Consider the following 22130-nt stretch of genomic DNA (forward strand, 5'->3'; position numbering starts at 1 on the left):
CTCCTCCGACTGTGTGCCGCCTCTCCATTTTGTCGTCAGAGCAATCCCCCCCCCCCCCCCCCACCCCTCCTCACACCGCCCGCGCACACCTCCTCTCCTCTTTCTCCGCATCCGAGAGGAGCATCCTCCTCCCTCTCTCCCCCCCCCCCCCCCTCTCTCCCTGGTTGTCCTCAGAATGAGGTTAGCAGCGGCGCTAGCTAACAGCGCACAGTTACCGCAGCAGGCTGTGGTTCCGCCGCGAACGCTCCGTCCTTCACCTTCTGTCCTCTCTGGACTCATCTCTCTCTCTCTCCTCCCTCTCTCTCTCTCTCCATCTGTCTCCTGGCAGTGATGGGGAGGACCACCATGTAGAGGAGGCGAGCACCCAATGGCAGCGATGGGAAGCCACGCATGGAGCGGGTCTGGACTGCAGCCGTGGTGAGCCTGAGCTCCGCATCCTCCCTCGGAAAGGACCGGCGTGACCTTCTCAGGACTCGAACCACCGGGGCCGTCGGACGCTCACCTGGAATTCCCCCCTCCACCTTTTTTTTAACATAAGCTGCATTTTTCCTTTTCTTCGTCGACAACTCTGAGACACATCCCGTCCTCATAGCAATAAGAAACTGAAGTGGCATCATGGGGGACATGTCCAACAGCGACTTCTACGCCAAGAACCAAATAAACGATGGCAACCACGCGGTGGGCTTCGGCTGCTCCCTCATGGAGCTGCGCTCGCTCATGGAGCTGCGCGGCACCGAGGCGGTGGTCAAGCTCCAGGAGGACTACGGCGGCGTGGAGGGACTGTGCGCCCGACTGAAAACCTCACCCACGGAAGGTAAGTCCCACCCGCCCCCCTTTTATGTGCACGCATGACTCACTCACTTTCCTGCTTGCATGAGGTCAAAAAGACCTGGAGGAGGTACTGGCGCATGTCAGGCAGAAACCAGCATTTTCCCCCTGTTTAGTATGCACGGGAATCTCTCTGGACAGTCGAGAGACCCCCGATGTGTGTCATGCTGCCGTCAGCCAATCAGATGCTGCCTTGCTCAGGAGCATACCGGCTGGCTTGTAGGTTCCGTCCGCTGCTTCCAATATCAGAATCAGAATCAGAAATACCATATTTTTCGGGTTATAAGTCGCAGTTTTTTTTTTCTTCATAGTTTGGCCGGGGGTGCGACTTATACTCTGGAGCGACTTTTATGTGTGAAATTTAGAGATGATAAATGCCGATAAATGCTTTAAAATGTAATATCGGAAATTTTACTTTTTTTTTTTTAAATCAACATAAAAAACACAAGATACACTTAAAATTAGTGCACCAACCCCCCAAAAACCCTCCCCCATTTACACTCATTCACACAAAAGGGTTGTTTCTTTCTGTTATTAATATACTGGTTCCTACATTATATATCAATATATATCAATACAGTCTGCAAGGGATACAGTCCGTAAGCACACATGATTGTGCGGGCTGCTGGTCCACTAATAGTACTAACTAGAGATGTCCGATAGTATTGGCCTGCCGATATTATCGGCCGATAAATGCGGTAAAATGTAATATCATAAATTATCGGTATCGTTTTTTTTTTTATCTGTATCGTTTTTTTTTATTATTATTTTTTTTTTTATCAAATCAACATAAAAAACACAAGATACACTTACAATTAGTGCACCAACCCCCCAAAAAAACCTCCCCCATTTACACTCATTCACACAAAAGGTTTGTTTCTTTCTGTTATTAATATTCTGGTTCCTACATTATATATCAATATATATCAATACAGTCCGCAAGGGATACAGTCCATAAGCACACATGACTGTGCGTGCTGCTGGTCCACTAATAGTACTAACTAGAGATGTCCGATAGTATCGGCCTGCCGATATTATCGGCCGATAAATGCATTAAAAAAAAAAAAAATGATACCGATAATTTCCGATATTACATTTTAACGTATTTATCGGCCGAACCAGAATATTAATAACAGAAAAATAACCTTTTTGTGTGAATGAGTGTAAATGGGGGAGGGAGGTTTTTTGGGTTGGTGCACTAATTGTAAGTGTATCTTGTGTTTATGTTGATTTAATAAATTAAAAAAAAAAAACAAAAAAAACGATACCGATAACTTCCAATATTACATTTTATTATTGGTATCAGTTTTATTTTATTTTTATTTTATTTTTAAATGATAAATGCGTTAAAATGTAAAATCAGAAATTATCGGAATCGTTTTTTTTATCGGTATCGTTTTTATTTTATTATTTTTTTATTTATTAAATCAACATAAACAAACTAAAAAACCTCCCTCCCCCGTTTACACTCATTCACACAAAAGGGTTGTTTTTCTGTTATTAGTATTCTGGTTCCTACATTATATGTCAATATATATCAATACAGTCTGCAAGGGATACAGTTTGTAAGCACACGTGATTGTGCGTGCTGCTGGTCCACTAATAGTACTAACTAGAGATGTCCGATAGTATCGGGCTGCCGATATTATCGGCCGATAAATGCGTTAAAATGTAATATCGGAAATTATCGGAATCGTTTTTTTAAATTATCGGTATCGTTTTTATTTATTTATTTTTTAAATGTATTAAATCAACATAAAAAACACAAGATACACTTACAATTAGTGCACCAACCCAAAAAACCTCCCTCTCCCATTTACACTCATTCACACAAAAGGGTTGTTTCTTTCTGTTATTAATATTCTGGTTCCTACATTATATATCAATATATAACAATACAGTCTGCAAGGGATACAGTCCGTAAGCACACATGATTGTGCGTGCTGCTGGTCCACTAATAGTACTAACCTTTAACAGTTAATTTTACTCATTTTCATTAATTACTAGTTTCAATATAACTGTTTTTATATTGTTTTACTTTCTTTTTTATTCAAGAAAATGTTTTTAATTTATTTATCTTTTATTTTATAAAATTTTTTTCAAAGTACCTTATCTTCACCATACCTGGTTGTCCAAATTAGGCATACTAATGTGTTAATTCCCCGACTGTATATATCGGTTGATATCGGTATCGGTTGATATCGGTAGTTAAAGAGTTGGACAATATCGGAATATCGGATATCGGCAAAAAGCCATTATCGGACATCCCTAGTACTAACCTTTAACAGTTAATTTTACTAATTTTCATTAATTACTAGTTTCTATATAACTGTTTTTATAGGCATAATAATGTGTTAATTCCACGGCTATATGTATCGGTATCGGTTGGTATCGGTAATTAAAGAGTTGTACAATATCGGATATCGGCAAAAAGCCATTATCGGACATCCCTAGTAAAATTATTAACTTATTACCCTAAAATATCAAATATTATTTATCTCATTCACGTAAGGGACTAGGCCGGGGGTCAACAACCCGCGGCTCTAGAGCCACATGCGGCTCTTGAGCGGTGGCTCCATGGAGCTTTTTCAAAAATTGATAGAAATGGGGAAAATGGGGTGAAAAATATATTTTTTGTTGTCATGTGGTTTCTATAGGAGGACAAACACGACACAAACCTTCCTAATTGTTAGAAAGCTCACTGTATGTTTGTGTTTATGCTTCACTGATGAGAGTTTTGTCCTACTAATGTCAGCGGCCCTTGAACTCACCGTTGTGTGGACTGTGACTCAACAGCTTGTTTACATGTATAACTTTCTCCAACGCTGCCACAGAAAGACGTGTTTTATGCCACTCCTTCTTTGTCTCATTTTGTCCACCAAACCTTTTATACTGTGTGTGAATGCAAAAAGGACAGCTTTGTTGATATTATTGACTTGTTATGGAGTGCTAATCAGGCATATTTGGTCAGTGCATGACTGCAAGTTAATCGATGCTAACATGCTATTTAGGCTAGCTGTATGTACATATTGCATCATTATGCCTCCTTTGTAGGTATATGTGAGCTCATTTAATTTCCTTTACGTATGTTGTTTTTATGTGCATGCTTCGTGACACATTATCTGTATGTAATATTGGCTGCATTTCTGATAGTAAACAAACGCCAGCTTGCAAAGATTGTAATAAATCTATTAGAAGAAGACGGCCTGCCGTTTCCTTAAATTTGGACACACACATCTATACCTTTTGGCTATTCTAAGACAGTAATTTCCAGGAGTTATCTCACCTTCTGAGAAGATTTACTAATGTTTTCCAATGTTGTAAAAATGTGTAGAATAAAAATTACATTTCAACATTTCTTTCAACAAAGATTTACGTCAGCCTGCGACACATAGTCATTTTAATTTTAGGCTAATATAGACACTTAGATGGGTTGCCTTCTTTATAGCACATACATAAGTTTTAAAATTTTTTGCGGCTCCACACAGATTACTTTTTTGTGTTTTTGGTCCTGTATGGCTCTTTCAACAATTTGGGTTAACACACACGTCAACCAATAAAAATTTGGTGGGGGTCATGGCAGAAGTGCATTGTGAAAAAAAAGATGCTACCTGCTACTACTTCCGTACCTATGAAAATTGATCAGAGCAGAGTTGTTTAGAAGTGACACAGAGGAAGAAGATTAGGAGTGACATTGTTTGGTAAATGTATGGCATGTTCTATATGTTATAGTTATTTGAATGACTCTTACCATAATGTTACGTTAACATACCAGGCACGTTCTCAATTGTTTGTTTATGCGTCATATAACGTACACTTATTCAGCCTGTTGTTCACTATTCTTTATTTATTTTAAATTGCCTTTCAAATGCCTATTCTTGGTGTTGGATTTTATCAAATAAATTTCCCCCAAAAATGCGACTTATACTCCAGTGCGACTTATATGTTTTTTTTCCTTCTTTATTATGCATTTTCGGTAGGTGCGACTCATACTCCGGTGCGACTTATACTCCGAAAAATACGGTAATATAAACACTTCACTTATATTGATTAAATAATTAATAATACATTCGTAATAAATTTAAAAAAATCCACAACAAATTGTTCTAATGTTAAAAAAAAAATTGTAATACTGACTTTCAAAATTCGGGAGTTCCTGAATGCATCTCACTCGTAGTAAACGTGATTGGTGCATAATGAGGAAGTGCTGCGTTATGGTTGTTGTGGCTCCTGCTTACACGTTGGCAATTAACGCTGCAACTAACAATTATTCTGACTATTTTGATAGTCTATTAGTCAACAATTATCTTAACGATTAGTCGGATAATAAAGCGTACACATATTTAATGGCTATAATTTTTCCATCAACTTCTAGATGCAGCTTAAGTTATTTTAAGCATGTGCTTACTAACAACAAATGACTAATTCATTTATAAATATTTATTTTTTACTGTAACTCTGCTGCTCATTCAAATCAAATTAAAATGACTATTAAAATGTTGGCCATTTAAAAAAAAAAAAAAAAGGAAAGGCAAATTGCTAAAAATAAAAAACAATCAACCTTGTTTATGTATTAAAAACATAGTTAAAATAGCAGCAATGAAAACAAACAATAAAACAATCTAACTTCCTCAAAAGGAAAAGTTACAAATCTGCACACTGGTATATTGATTATTGATTAACTCTTAGCAGGTTTAACACTCTAACAAACTTAATGTGCATAATTGTATTTTTGATTAATTCTTATAATGTTGGCTATTTAATATATTGTATGTTTAATCTTAAGATACGTCCGCATTGGTGCCTGTCAACAAATATAATTGTCGCCGACACATTTCATTGTCGACAATGTCAACTATTGGCAATCCAGTTGAAAAAGAGTGTCAATACTATTCAATACTATTCCTTGTTAGTGAACACAACCTTACTCACACAATATCACCATCAAGCACCACTTGATGGTGCTTGATGGGAAATGAGGCACCTTTTAGTTTCTTTTTTATGGTTATCCAGTCGGCAACCAACAGTCAATATAGGTCAATAAAAAAGTTTGAACATATATTTTCTACAAAAATCTGCCATTTTTAGTAATGAAAATACATTTTTACCCAGTTTTTTTTTTCTACAAACCCCAAACCAGTGAAGTTGGCACATTGTGTAAATAGTAAATAAAAACAGAATACAATGATTTGCAAATCCTTTTCAACTGAATAGGCTGCAAAGACAAGATATTTAATGTTCGAACTGGAAAACGTTGTTATTTTTTGCAAATATTAGCTCGTTTGGAATTGGAAAACTGTGGACGTCGTGTTCTCCGGACGAAAGAAGAAAATAACCATCTGGATTGTTATAGGCGCAAAGTTGAAAAGCCAGCATCTGTATGCATCTGTAGGCATGGGTAACTTACACATCTGTGAAGGCACCATTAATGCTGAAAGGTACATACAGGTTTTGGAGCAACATATGTTGCCATCCAAGCAACGTTATCATGGACGCCCCTGCTTATTTCAGCAAGACAATGCCAAGACACGTGTTACAACAGCGTGGCTTCGTAGTAAAAGAGTGCGCGTACTAGACTGGCCTGCCTGTAGTCCAGACCTGTCTCCCATTGAAAATGTGTGGCGCAATATGAAGCGTAAAATACCACAACAGAGACCCCGGACTGTTGAACAACTTAAGCTGTACATCAAGCAAGAATGGGAAATAATTCCACCTGAAAATCTTCAAAAATTGGTCTCCTCAGTTCCCAAACGTTTACTGAGTGTTGTTAAAAGGAAAAGCCATGTAATACAGTGCAAAAAAGCTGTCATAGGGCATTTTTACCAATGTGTTGCCGCCATTAAATTCTAAGTTAATGATTATCAAATCAAATCAAATCAACTTTATTTATAAAGCACATTTAATTTGCAAAAAAAAACAAAGTTTCTCAGTTGGAACATTAAATATCTTGTCTTTGCAGTCTATTCAATTGAATATAAGTTGAAAAGGATTTGCAAATCATTGTATTCTGTTTTCATTTACGAATTACACAACGTGCCAACTTTACTGGTTTTGGGTTTTGTCATTTGTATGAGAAAATACAGCATTTTCTGGTGCCATAAACACTTTATTAACTTTACAAGTAATGCATTATGGAACATTTCAACATTCATTTTCATACAAGTGTAAAAATAAGTTAACCACTAATAATAAATCCCATATGCACAGAACATTTTTTGTAATTTTATTTTATTTTTTTTAATGTAGAAATTATGTGAAAATGCTTACAAAAGTGTAATAACACGTCCAAATAAATTAAACACAGTCTTTGATAACAAGTAACAACTACAGTTTAGCGCTAGCGGTCAATGTCTGGATTGTCAGTATTTTTGCTATATATATATATATATATATATATATATATATATATATATATATATATATATATAGATAGATAGATAGATAGATAGATAGATAGATAGATAGATAGATAGATAGATAGATAGATATACCTGTGTATATATAAGTAGCTCTGTCCTAAGGTCTTATTCTGGCGCTTTTAACTCACCAACCTGGTCAAACCCAGCAGAGCCAGGCGAGCAGTGAGTGATGAAACACAGCGCTGACGAGGAGTGAGCCAGACAGGCCGGAGTCGCGGTGTGAAGCGATACGCGCCCGCAGCGCTGCGGCAATATCAAAATGAAACTTGATCTGCAGAAGCGCAATAAAATTAGCATAAGTGACACATAATTTCTCGCGAGTGCCCGTTTTATTAGCGAGCTAAACACCGGTGGTGGGGAATCAACCGCCTGTGGACTCGCACCAAATCAAAGCGCAGGGTAATGAAACTCTCCAAACAAAATGCGGAATATTGTAATTATCCTTATCAATATGTTCCGATTTGTCGTCGTCGTCCTCTGCTGTCTACTCCGGTCTGTTGTGAGGCCGAATGAGTGTTGGAAAAACAATGTCATGCATCAGCATTAGCGTACACAATAGACGGCTCTTATGGTATCATGACCATATAAGGACACCTACTTCCTGATTTGTGGAGGATGACAGAAAGAAGGTACCATTAGGATTTTACAGGGTCCAACTCGTGGCTCGGCAACCCGCGGCTCGAGAGCCGCATTAGCGCCGGCCTAGTGGCTCTCTGGAGCTTTTTCAAAAAATGTATGAAAAATGGAAAAATATATTTTTAGTTTTTATATGGTTTCTGTAGGAGGACAAACATGACACAGACCTTCCTAATTGTTAAAAATCCCACTGTTTATATTAATCATCACTGATGAGAGTATTTGGCGAGCGCCGTTTTGTCCTACTAATTTTGGCGGTCCTTGAACTCAATGTGGTTTGTTTACATGTACGACTTCCTCCGACTTTCTAAGACGTGTTTTATGCCACGCCTTTTTTTGTCTCATTTTGTCCACCAAACTTTGAAAGCTGTGCGTGAATGCACAAAGGTGAACTTTGTTGATGCTATTGACTTGTGTGGAGTGCTAATCAGGCATATTTGGTCAGTGCATGACTGCAAGCTAACCGATGCTAACATGCTATTTAGGCTAGCTTTATGTACATATTGCATCATTATGCCTCGTTTGTAGGTATATTTGAGCTCATTTAATATCCTCTAAGTTCTGTTAATTCAATTTATATTTGCATGTCTCATGACCAGTGTTGGGTTAGTTACTGAAAACCAGTAACTAGTTACAGTTGCTAGTTACTTTATTTAAAGATTAACTCAGTTACTTACACCAAAAAGTAATGCGTTTCTGTGAAAAGTAACTATTTAGTTCTTTTTTTCCCCTTTTTTTTTTTTTTGAGGTTCCCATTAATGCCCTTTTAGTCTTCATTTCAGTACCGTTATTGCACTGGAGAATAATACCATCTGTTGATCAACTTGACATGCATTTGCATCGCTTAACTCAGAAAGCAATGTGGTCTACATACAACACACAAAGACAAAGATATGTTTCAAAGGGCCAATTTATTTCAGGCCAGAACAAATTGACAAAACTATTTTAAATAGGTGCAACATAATGGCACTTTAACTTTAACTATAAGTAGATAGGATCTTTGATCCAAGACACAACTTATATTTAACTAAAATGTTATTTTCTTTGTGCTCGACAAAACAAAAGTATTGAGAATGTCTCCATGTTAAAAAACTTGACTTCTGGCTTCACCATGATGTCTTGTTAGTTGTTATGAGAGTAGGGTATGTGTGTGTGTGTGTGTGTGTGTGTGTGTGGCCCTTTAAGATGTGACAGCATGTGAGGTGAGTGACGTCAGTGAGTGAGTGGGCGAGAGAGGTGAGGGAACGGCGACAGTGAGTGAGTGCAGGTGCTCTAGTTTGGTGGATGGCTGCGTCCAATAAAGTCACAAAGTTGCAACAAACCGCCGGTCTCGTCATTCGCCCTCAGCTGTAAAGACCCACTTCCGGGTAAAGTGAAGGTTGTTAGCCCCGAAGTACATAGGCCCTGGAGGAACGTCTCCCCTGCGCCCCTCAACTAGGGTCTGGGAGTCCCCCCCCGCCCCCACCCACACAAAGCACGCCTCTCTTTTCCACCGCAGCGCTCAAATAAAACACACTCAGATCTTCTGTTTCTAGCCGATACTACATAAAAAATAACGCAGTAGCGCATCATGTAGTAACGGTAACTGAGTTACTGAATATAAAAAATAACACGTTAGATTACTAGTTACCGCCGAAACTAACAGCGTTACAGTAATGTGCTAGCCCCAACACTGCTCATGACACATTATCTGTATGTAATATTGGCTGCAATTCTCATAGTTGTTTGTGTGCCATGTTGTTCCAGACAACAGCAAATGTTACCCAGCTTGCAAAGATTGTAATAAATCTATTAGAAGAAATCCGCCTGCCACTTCCTTTAACTTAGACACACACATCTTTACCTTTGGTAATTCTAAGCGAGTAATTTCCAGGAGTTATCTCACCCTCTGAGAAGCCTCTGATTTACTAATGTTTTCCAATGTTGTAAAAATGTGTAGAATAAATATTACATTTCAACATTTATGTCCACAAAGATTTGTGTCAGCCTGCGACAGTCATTTTGATAGTAGGCTAATATAACTAATATAGACACTTATATAATGTGTTGCCGTCATAACATTTATAGAAGACATTTAAAGTCATTTTGATAGTAGGCTAATATAACTAATATAGATACTTACTGTACACAATGCGTTGTCTTCATTATAACACTTATAGAAGACTTTTAAAGTTATTTTGATAGTAGGCTAATATAACTAATATAGACACTTACTGTACACAATGCGTTGTCTTCATTATAACACTTATACAAGGCTTTGAATTTTTTGCGGCTCCAGACAGATTTTTTTCTTTCCGTATTTTTGGTCCAATATGGCTCCTTCAACATTTTGGGTTGCTGACCCCTGGTCTAACTGAATAGTAAAGCATTTGCAGTCCTGTATCAGCATCTTTATCAAGATTACTTGCAAATTGTATGACTCATTAATAGGGTTGGGCATCGGGCGTATCGTGTTGATACCAAAGGTGGTATAACTTTATAATTGATACTAAAGTGATCGATGTGATTTTAAATCGATTTTATTTTCCCTAAATCATTTTTTTCCCTCTTTTTTATTCATGTGTACAAACTCAGCGAGTAAATCTCTGAGCACAGAGGAAATATTTACTGAGTTAATAAACATATATTGAATTTTTAAAAAACGAAATAATATTATTGTGTTTGTCTAAAATATTATTGATGTAATCATAGTAATATTGACGAGATACGCTCGTGTACTTGGTATCATTACAGTGGTTTTTAGGTGTAGATCCATCAATGGCGTTTGCTTACATTGAGCTACGGTGTGTAGTGAAGCATGTTTAGCTATTCCTCGTTCTGCAGGGATGATACTTGTAAGAAACTTACTTTATTTGTCGCCATGGAGACGAGGATTTGTGATTTAGTAGCTAAAACACTGCAGACTGTGGATGGACGTAAGCCGCTAACTAGCTAACCATGTCTTAAAGCATCGGTATAGCTCGGTTGGTAGAGTGGCCGTGCCAGCAACTTGAGGGTTCCAGGTTCGATCCCCGCTTCCGCCATCCTAGTCACTGCCGTTGTGTCCTTGGGCAAGACACTTTACCCACCTGCTCCCAGTGCCACCCACACTGGTTTAAATGTAACTTAGATATTGGGTTTCACTATGTAAAGCGCTTTGAGTCACTAGAGAAAAAGCGCTATATAAATATAATTCACTTCACTTCACTTCATCTCTTCCTGAGGGCGTTTCAGTGTTATAACTTCACCTTTAGTGTTAGTTTTTAAGCCAAAATGCGTCCGTTCTCCCTTTTCTGTCTACACACTGTCTGCTTGTAAGTACTCTGTGTGTGTGCGCTGCCGAACATGCTCCTCTGCTTGTAAAACCAGCAATGACACGACATGACGATGACGGGGGCTGGCGGGGGTGTAGGGAGTGGATGCGGACTTGTACTTTTTAGAAGCGGTATAGTACCGAATATGATTCATTAGTATCGCGGTACTATACTAATACCGGTATACCGTACAACCCTTTTTGGTGAGGATCTGCTAACGTGCGAGTTGCTCTTCTCATCATTCATTGATGGAATTAATTATTCCCGAACACATGTGGAAAATGTTGCAATTTGCATTGGTGATCCCAGGTGATGCATGCCTATCGCCCCCCCGCCCCTTCTCTTTTTTTCCTTCTGTGCGGCTGCGTCGCAGATCACATGTTACATCAGAAATATGATCATGCTAATTATCTTTGAGGGTATTTTGTGTTGCTCGCTGGCAACTGTGGCTGTGTGTGTGTGTGTGTGTGTGTGTGTGTGTGTGTGTGTGTGTGTGCATCCCACAGGGCACAGAGGCTCCCCGGCAGGGGTGACCTATGTATCGGCCCCTTCACTTGATACCCACGGTGCATAAATAGCTAGAATCCATTATGAAGCACGTATGCATAAAGGCTGCTAGTATAGAAATACAAGTAAAATACATCTTAGCGACTAGTTTCATCTCCGAGGGACTGATTATTTATTCATTTGACATTAAAGCCGTCCATCCATTTTTTTTTTTTTCAATACCACTTGTACTCATTAGGGTCACACCTGAGCTGGAGCATATCCCAGCTGAGTTCTGAAATACCATAGTATATCACAACGCACATACAAACCCCAAAACCAGTGAAGTTGACACGTTGTGTAAATGGTAAATAAAAACAGAATACAATGATTTGCTAATCCTTTTCAACTTATATTCAATTGAATAGACTGCAAAGAGAAGATACTCAAAAGTTCGAACTGGTAAACATTGTTATTTTTTTGCAAATATTGGCTCATTTGGAATTTGATGCCTGCAACATGTTTCAAAAAAGCTGGCACAAGTGGCAAACAAGACTGAAAAAGTTGAGGAACGCTCATCAAACACTTATTTGGAACATCCCACAGGTGAACAGGCTGATTGGGAACAGGTGGGTGCCATGATTGGGTATAAAAGCAGCTTCCAGGAAATGCTCAGTCATTCACAAAAAAGGATGGGGCGAGGGTCACCACTTTGTGAACAAATGCGTGAGCAAATTGTCCAACAGTTTAAGAACAACATTTCTCAACGAGCTATTGGAAAGAATTTAGGGATTTCACCATCTAGGGTCCGTAATATCATCAAAAGGTTCAGAGAATCTGGGGAAATCACTGCACGTAAGCGGCAATGCCAGTGATCAAGCGGTACTGCATCGAAAAGCGACATCAGTGCGTAAAGGATATCACCACATGGGCTCGGGAACACTTCAGAAAACCACTGTCAGTAACTACAGTTCATCGCTACATCTGTAAGTGCGAATTAATAATCTTCTTTGCAAACGAAATCCATTTATCAACAACACCCAGAAACGCCGCCGGCTTCGCTGGGCCCGACCTCATCCAAAATAGACTGATGCAAAGTGGAAAAGTGTTCTGTGGTCTGACGAGTCCACATTTCTAATTGTTTTTGGAAACTGTGGACGTCGTGTCCTCCGGACCAAAGAGGAAAAGAACCATCCAGATTGTTATAGGCGCAAAGTAAGCCAGCATCGGTGATGGTATGGGGGTGTATTAGTGCCCAAGGCATGGGTAACTTACACATCTGTGAAGGCACCATTAATGCTGAAAGATACATACAGTTTTTGGAGCAACATATGTTGCCATCCAAGCAACGTTATCATGGACGCCCCTGCTTATTTCAGCAAGACAATGCCAAGCCACGTGTTACAACAGCGTGGCTTCATAGTAAGAGAGTGCGGGTACTAGACTGGCCTGCCTGTAGTCCAGAGCTGTCTCCCATTGAAAATGTGTGGCACATTATGAAGCCTAAAATACGACAACTGAGACCCCCGGACTGTTGAACAACTTAAGCTGTACATCAAGCAAGAATGGGAAAGAATTCCACCTGAAAAGCTTCAAAAATTGGTCTCCTCAGTTCTCAAACGTTTACTGAGTGTTGTTAAAAGGAAAGGCCATGTAACACAGTGGTAAAAATGCCCCTCTGCCAACTTTTTTGCAATGTGTTGCTGCCATTAAATTCTAAGTTAATGATTATTTGCCAAAAAAAAAAAAAAACGTTTGTCAGTTTGAACATTACATATCTTGTCTTTGCAGTCTATTCAATTGAAAATAAGTTGAAAAGGATTTGCAAATCATTGTATTCTCTTTTTATTCACGGTTTACACAACGTGCCAACTTCACTGGTTTAGGGTTTTGTATAAATACACAAATAGTGTACAAATAACCACTTACACTATCCTACATTGAAGTTACAGTAAGGAATATGTGTGTTGCATTTGTTGAAGTGATCTTATTAGTAAACATAGTAAAGGTTGTACAAGCACTGCACACAACATTAGCATCGCCGCAAGTGCTAACACAGCAGGGGTGTCCTGGCTGGTACACCATTATTAAAGAAGACAAAAATACTTAGTTGACCAAAACATTTTTCCCCCCCAGGCACATTCCATGTAAGATTAAGTTAAAGCATATGAGCTAAAATCTGACATATGCCGTATTGATCAGAATTAAAGATGACCATTTCCCGTTCTATGGCAAAATACATTTCTTTAGCAATGAGAGACACACTTTTTTCCTTATTACAAGTGCAATCTACAGCATATATGTAATATATACTGTGCATGTATGAATAATGCAGCTATTTGGATATAATGTGCCATGATAATTAATGTAACAATGTCAATAGTTGTAAAAGCTATCATAAGCATGTTGTGTAATATTGGATAAAAAACAGCAATGTTTTATAAAACAAACGTTTATCAAAATATATGCATAAAATGTATCTATATATTTAATATTTTAAAATGCATTATATTTAATGTAATGTGTTTATATGTTGTATTTCTTACATTATCTGCACTCTGAGACAGGTAACAAAATGATCATGAATAGGTATGTCCGATATCGGATTGACTATATTATCGGCCGATAAATGCTTTAAAATGTAATATCGGAAATGATCGGTATGTTTGAAAAAGTAAAATGTATGACTTTTTAAAACGCCGCTGTGTACACGGACGTAGGGAGAAGTACAGAGCGTCAATAAACCTTAAAGGCGCTTCCTTTTGCGTGCCGGCCCAGTCACATAATATCTACGGCTTTTCACACACACAAGTGAATGCAACCATACTTGGTCAACAGCCATACAGGTCACACTGAGGGTGGCCGTATAAACATCTTTAACATTGTTACAAATATGCGCCACACTGTGAACCCACACCAAAAAGAATGACAAACACATTTCGGGAGGACAACCTCACCGTAACAGAACAGAACAAATACCCAGAACCCCTTGCAGCACTAACTCTTCCGGGACGCTACAATATACACCCCCGCTACCTCTTACCCCCCCCCCCCCCCCCCCAACCCCGCCCACCTCAACCTCCTCATTCTCTCTCAGGGAGAGCTTGTCCCGAATTCCAAGCTGCTGTTTTGAGGCATGTTAAAAAAAATAATGCACTTTGTGACTTCAATAATAAATATGGCAGAGCCATGTTGGCATTTTTTCCCCCATAACTTGAGTTGATTTATTTTGGAAAACCTTGTTACATTGTTTAATGCATCCAGCGGGGCATCACAACAAAATTAGGCACAATAATGTGTTAAATCCACGACTGTATATGTCGGTATCTGTTGATATCGGAATTGGTAATTAAGAGTTGGACAATATCAGAATATCGGATATCGGCAAAAAAGCCATTATCGGACATCTCTAATAATGAATATACAGGTAAAAGCCAGTAAATTAGAATATTTTGAAAAACTTGATTTATTTCAGTAATTGCATTCAAAAGGTGTAACTTGTACATTATATTTATTCATTGCACACAGACTGATGCATTCAAATGTTTATTTCATTTAATTTTGATGATTTGAAGTGGCAACAAATGAAAATCCAAAATTCCGTGTATCACAAAATTAGAATATTACTTAAGGCTAATACAAAAAAGGGATTTTTAGAAATGTTGGCCAACTGAAAAGTATGAAAATGAAAAATATGAGCATGTACAATACTCAATACTTGGTTGGAGCTCCTTTTGCCTCAATTACTGCGTTAATGCGGCGTGGCATTGAGTCGATGAGTTTCTGGCACTGCTCAGGTGTTATGAGAGCCCAGGTTGCTCTGATAGTGGCCTTCAACTCTTCTGCGTTTTTGGGTCTGGCATTCTGCATCTTCCTTTTCACAATACCCCACAGATTTTCTATGGGGCTAAGGTCAGGGGAGTTGGCGGGCCAATTTAGAACAGAAATACCATGGTCCGTAAACCAGGCACGGGTAGATTTTGCGCTGTGTGCAGGCGCCAAGTCCTGTTGGAACTTGAAATCTCCATCTCCATAGAGCAGGTCAGCAGCAGGAAGCATGAAGTGCTCTAAAACTTGCTGGTAGACTGCTGCGTTGACCCTGGATCTCAGGAAACAGAGTGGACCGACACCAGCAGATGACATGGCACCCCAAACCATCACTGATGGTGGAAACTTTACACTAGACTTCAGGCAACGTGGATCCTGTGCCTCTCCTGTCTTCCTCCAGACTCTGGGACCTCGATTTCCAAAGGAAATGCAAAATTTGCTTTCGTCAGAAAACATGACTTTGGACCACTCAGCAGCAGTCCAGCTGGTGTCGGTCCACTCTGTTTCCTGAGATCCAGGGTCAACGCAGCCGTCTACTACGTCGACGCGTCGTTTCAGCCTTAAATTGAAGACACCAATTTTTTCTACAAAAAGGAAAAAGTATAAACAATTGTGATAACAGAGCTATTTAAAGGTCGGAGCAATCCCTAAAACGGTCGCCTGTCTCTCATGCTTTTGTCCACCTATGTTGCATCGCCTTGGCGAGTATCAAAACTGAAAGTTAACTTGTTGTGTGTGTGTCACATACTCCCCCACCAGGCTGGAGCTTCATTAAACTAGAGAAAATAATGTGTGAGAGTGCATAGATCAGGGGTGTCAAATGTACGGCCTGCGGGCCGAAACAGGTTTTTATCCGGCCTGCGACATTATTTTGCTAAGTATAAAAATTAGCTGAAATTTTTGAATGAAAGAAACTGCTCTTCTAAATGTGTCCACTGGATGTCGCAATAGCAATTCTTTGTATCCTTTGTATCAGTGGAGGCGGAGCTATGTGCTCGGTTAAGACAGAGGACTGGGGACACATAATCTGGGCGCACATAAATATTCTGAAATAACATGTATCCCCTTCTAACTTCATGAAATGAGTCCACATTCACAAGTTGTGTTGTAGATTATGCTACATACTGTATGTACTAGTGTTGTCCCGATACCAATATTTTGGTACAGGTACTAAAATTATTTCGGTACTTTTCTAAATAAAGGAGACCACAAAAAATGGCATTTGCTTTATTTTAACCAAAGATCTTATGGTACATTAAACATGTGTTTTTCATTGCAAGTTTGTCCTTAAATAAAATAGTGAACATACAAGACAACTTGTCTTTTTAGTAGTTTTTGTCGACACAAAATATGAGAATCAAAGGGCTCATTTTTCAATTCGGTGATCATGATTATAGATCCAACGTATTATTCATGAAGAATTTATTTTAAACAATGTTTATTTGTCAACAATAAAAACGTAAATAAATATCAGACAGAACTAGTGTTGTCCCGATACCAATATTTCGGTACAGGTACCAAAATTATTTTGATACTTTTGGTACTTTTCGGTACTTTTCTAAATAAAGGGGACCACAAAAAATGGCATTATTTGCTTTATTTAAACCAAAAATCTTAGGGTACATTAAACATATGTTTTTCATTGCAAGTTTGTCCTTAAATAAAATAGTGAACATACAAGACAACTTGTCTTTTAGTAGTAAACAAACAAAGGCTCCTAATTAGTCTGCTGACATATGCAGTAACATATTGTGTCATTTATCATTCTATTATTTTGTCAAAATTGTTAAGGACAAGCGGTAGAAAATGAATTATTAATCTACTTGTTCATTTACTGTTAATATCTGCTTACTTTCTCTTTTATCATGTTCTATCTACACTTCTGTTAAAATGTAATTGTGGAAGTTGCTTCCTCGCAGTCCCACTGTCAGACACGGCACATGAGCCCAGCGTGCAGGTTTTAACAAGGTTTTAATAATCACAAGGTTTTTAAATAAAGTTCTCTCTCCAGCAGGACGCAACTTTTCAGCCACGTCCGTATCCTCCTCCCCTCCTGCTCCCGGCCGCTTACTGTTAAAGACAACAGATTATTAGATTAACACGTACCACCTGTGGGGGCGGTATAGCTCGGTTGGTAGAGCGGCCGTGCCAGCAACTTGAGGGTTGCAGGTTCGATCCCCGCTTCCACCATCCTAGTCACTGCCGTTGTGTCCTTGGGCAAGACACTTTACCCACCTGCTCCCAGTGCCACCCACACTGGTTTAAATGTAATTTAGATATTGGGTTTTACAATGTAAAGCGCTTTGAGTCACTTGAGAAAAAGCGCTATATAAATATAATTCACTTCACTTCACACCTGTGAAATCTAATCACCTGCCAACTGTGTCTGGCCGTCAGCACTGCCACACCCCCGTCTGATGGTGCTCTGTCCTCAGCACCACGGACAGAGGCGGTGACCTTTGCTCCTGCAGACAGCGCTGGCCCCATCTCCCCCCACAGTAATAATCACTTATTCTTCTTTTGTTTGGATACTTTACATTAGTTTTGGATGATACCACAAACTTGGGTATCAATCCGATACCAAGTAGTTACAAGATCATACATTTGTCATATTCAAAGTCCTTATGTGTCCAGGGACATATTTCCTGACTTTATAAACATAATATGCAGTTAAAAAAAACTAAAGAAGATATTGTGATGCTAAAAAATATCGCTGTAATCATAGTCGTATCGCTCCTGTACTTGGTGTCATTACAGTGGATGTTAGGTGTAGATCCACCGATGGCGTTTGTTTACATTGTGATGCCGGTGAGCTATGGTGTGTAGTGAAGCCTGTTTAGCTATTCCTCGTCCTGCAGGGATGATACTTGTAAGAAACTTACTTTATTTGTCGCCATGGAGACAAGGATTAGTGATTTAGAAGTAGCTAAAACACTGCAGACTGGGGCTGGACTTTAGCCACTAGCTAGCTAGCCATGTCTTAAAGCACCTCTTCCTGAGGGCATTTCAGTGTTATAACTTCACCTTTATCATTAGTTTTTAAGCCAAAATGCGTCCGTTCTCCCTTTTCTGTCTACACACTATGTCTGCTTGTAAGTACTCTGTGATTGTGCGCTGCCGAACATGCTCCTCTGCTCGTAAAACCAGCAATGACACGACGGGGGCGCGGTAGGGTGGGTGACTGGTACTTTTCAGAGGCGGTATAGTACTGAAAATTATTCATTAGTATCGCGGTACTATACTAATACCGGTATACTGTACAACCCTAGTATGTACAGAATAAACCACACAGTTGAGGAAAATGAGTAAATTACATCAATAATATCCTGTATTTTGATTTTGATATTACTATATAACTGATAGATTAAAATGTATTTAATTCAGAAATGATGTATCACGACAAATGAAGAAAGACTACTATGAACAGCAACGTGTAAGTTTAAAAAGCCCCAAAAAACATTATGATTTGTACGTTTTCAGATTGCGCTTGTTCTATTTTTTAAATAAAGAAAACAATCTGAAATTGTCTTTATTTTTGAGTTATCATGACATGATTTTACCAGTCCGGCCCAATTGGGAATAGAGTTTTCTCGATGTGGCCCCTGAGCTAAAATGAGTTTGACACCCCTGGCATAGATGATGAAACAGGGTGAGATTTATGTGTATCTCTTCTGGGCAGAACCAAGACCAAAGCTAGTGATTTATAAGGCGTTCTTATTCTGGCAAAAATAAGGAGATTTTCTATAACACACAATTTCCAGTTGTGTCTTGACAATATTATATTTCCAGTTTTTTTTCTCTAATCACTACTAAATATCTACTAAATACTAAAAAAAAATGTTTGGTTAGCTGAATTTTTGGGGGAACAAACCTCTTACTATGTTTAACTGATTATTTTGATTACTTTAATTAATTCCTTAAGGCTCTGGATGCTGTGGGGTTGTCTTGGTTGACAAGACTCTGCAACATCGCGTGGACATTGGGGGCGGTACCTCTGGATTGGCAGACCGGTATGGTGGTTCCTCTCTTTAAGAAGGGGAACCGGAGGGGGTGTTCCAACTATTGTGGGATCACACTCCTCAGCCTTCCCAGTAAGGTCTATTCAGGTGTACTGGAGAGGAGGCTACGCCGGATAGTCGAACCTCGGATTCAGGAGGAACAGTGTGGTTTTCGTCCTGGTCGTGGAACTGTGGACCAGATCTATAGTCTCTGCAGGGTCCTTGAGGGGGCATGGGAGTTTGCCCAACCAGTCTACATGTGCTTTGTGGACGTGGAGAAGGCATTCGACCATGTACCCCAGGAAGTCCTGTGGGGAGTGCTCAGAGAGTACGGGGTATTGGACTGTCTGATTTTGGTGGTCCGCTCCCTGTATGATCAGTGTCAGAGCTTGGTCCGCATTGCCGGCAGTAATCCGGACTCGTTTCCAGTGAGGGTTGGAATCCGCCAAGGCTGCCCTTTGTCACAGATTTTGTTCATAACTTTTATGGATAGAATTTCTAGGCGCAGTCAGGGCATTGAGGGGATCCGGTTTGGTGGCTGCAGGATTAGGTCTCTGCTTTTTGCAGATGATGTGGTCCTGATGGCTTCATCTGGCCAAGATCTTCAGCTCTCACTGGATCGGTTCGCAGCTGAGTGTGAAGTGACTGGGATGAGAATCAGCACCTCCAAGTCTGAGTCCATGGTTCTCGCTCGGGAAAGGTGGAGTGCCATCTCCGGGTTGCGGAAGAGATCTTGCCCCAAGTGGAGGAGTTCAAGTACTTCGGAGTCTTGTTCACGAGTGAGGGAAGAGTGGGTCGTGAGATCGACAGGCGGATTGGTGCGGCGTCTTCAGTAATGCGGACGCTGTTATCGATCCATTGTGGTGAAGAAGGAGCTGAGCCGGAAGGCAAAGCTCTCAATTTACCGGTCAATGTACGTTCCCAATATCACCTATGGTCATGAGCTTTGGGTTATGACCGAAAGGACAAGATCCCGGGTACAAGCGGCCGAAATTAGTTTTCTCCATCGGGTGGCGGGTCTCTCCCGTAGAGATAGGGTGAGGAGCTTAAAGTAAAGCTGCTGCTACTCCACATGGAGAGGAGCCAGATGAGGTGGTTAGGATGCCACCCGAACGCCTGTTTCGGGCAATTCCGACCGGTAGGAGGCCACGGGGAAGACCCAGGACACGTTGGGAAGACTGTCTCTCGGCTGGCCTGGGAACGCCTCGGGATCCCCCGACAGGAGCTTGACGAAGTGGCCGGGGAGAGGGAAGTCTGGGCTTCTCTGCTTAGGCTGCTGCCCCCGCGACCCAACCTCGGATAAGCGGAAGAAGATTGATGGATGGATGGATAATTAATACTATTGGCTAATTACTAACAACTACCGTAATTGTTATTATTTTACATTACAAGTCTGTTAGAAAAACATGCAACAATTTCAAGTTGAGGGTTAGGATGTATTGTACTTCCATTTATTTTTTATTCCCACTTACTAATAATTTAGATTTTTTTCCCAAGTGATTGAATCGTTTGTGGGCCAAATCATTGTTGACTGGGCCAATGTGTTCCAGTGTACATAAAACATGAATAGTGATTGTCTTTGTGTAGGCAGGATGCTGACAGCGTGCAGTGTAGGTGAGTGCGAGGGTGAAGAAGCGAGTGTTTTCCTGCAGGCGGACACCGGGTGAATAAGTCATGCGGGGCCAGATGGGATGTCAGAGCGTATACGGCTCACTTTCACAGATGCTCCAGCAGGATGCTTCACGTGCCATGGACCTGACTCTCGTGACTCGGCGAGGGAAGCACGCTGACAGTGTACAAATCCAGTTCTGGAGGCTGCGACACCTCCGGTTTGTCGCGAGAACGCTGGCGGGAACGCGGCTCCTCGGGCGACAGCACATTGCTAGTATGTGATGCAGTGAGAACAGGAGGCTGGGAGGGAACATGTTGACGTCTTAGCAGGGACGGGATGGGAAAGAGGCGCCTTGGATTGACTGTATATGTGCCAATTAAATGCCATGTGACTGGACTAGGAAAGAAAATACCATGCATAGACAAGCAACCAAACAAAAACATAATTTCAACACCCATATACACCGTGGTGGCCTGGGGTGGGAGGAAGCATGGCCAGAGACAGGAGCAAACCCAACAAAGCAACCAAGAGAGCCAACTCCACCCTCAGCCACCCACTAACTCTCGACCAGCGTCATGCTCAGATATATCAGGTTGTTCTCCTTGAGACAGCAAAGTAGTTGAGTTTGTTCACAATGTATTCCAGCCCAACTAATTACTCTATGTTCATTAACTACTGAATGAAAGATCACCTTCCCTCCTTAAAATGCAACTTGCTCACAGTTATGTTTTCAAACCAAATAACACATGTCGCCAAATTCTACTTTTTGTGAAGCTCAATCTTGCTGGCTGGCTAAAGAAGCGTTTGTTTTGTTGTCATGTGTGAAGGTGTTTGGTCACCAATAACAAAACTAAGCCCCCAATGTTCTTCTAGTTTATAGTGTCGCTCTACATGCACTATAATTTGATACCTCCTCATTACACTTTGCACCTGCCCTTTAGCTCCTTTTTTCCACGCTCAATCTGCTCCCATTTCTATTTCTGCTTGCTGGTCGGTTGCTGCCATCCCGACGGGCCGCTCTGTACAGCGT

At 40.2% G+C, this 22130-nt stretch overlaps 1 protein-coding gene across 10 annotated transcripts in view; it reads left to right on the forward strand.

Annotated features, from left to right (window-relative positions):
- The window catches only part of atp2b2 (ATPase plasma membrane Ca2+ transporting 2), a 291015-nt gene that overhangs the window by 44235 nt on the left and 224650 nt on the right, over positions 1-22130 (forward strand). For all 10 annotated transcript variants that reach the window (XM_061938488.2, XM_061938418.2, XM_061938435.2 and 7 more), the window contains exon 2: positions 329-814. In XM_061938488.2, the coding sequence (XP_061794472.2) occupies positions 616-814 (199 nt within the window). In that variant the 5' untranslated portion in view covers positions 329-615. The remainder of the gene's footprint in view (positions 1-328; positions 815-22130) is intronic.

This window comes from Nerophis lumbriciformis, linkage group LG03 (genome assembly GCF_033978685.3).
Source record: "Nerophis lumbriciformis linkage group LG03, RoL_Nlum_v2.1, whole genome shotgun sequence".
In the NCBI taxonomy this organism is placed as follows: domain Eukaryota; kingdom Metazoa; phylum Chordata; class Actinopteri; order Syngnathiformes; family Syngnathidae; genus Nerophis; species Nerophis lumbriciformis.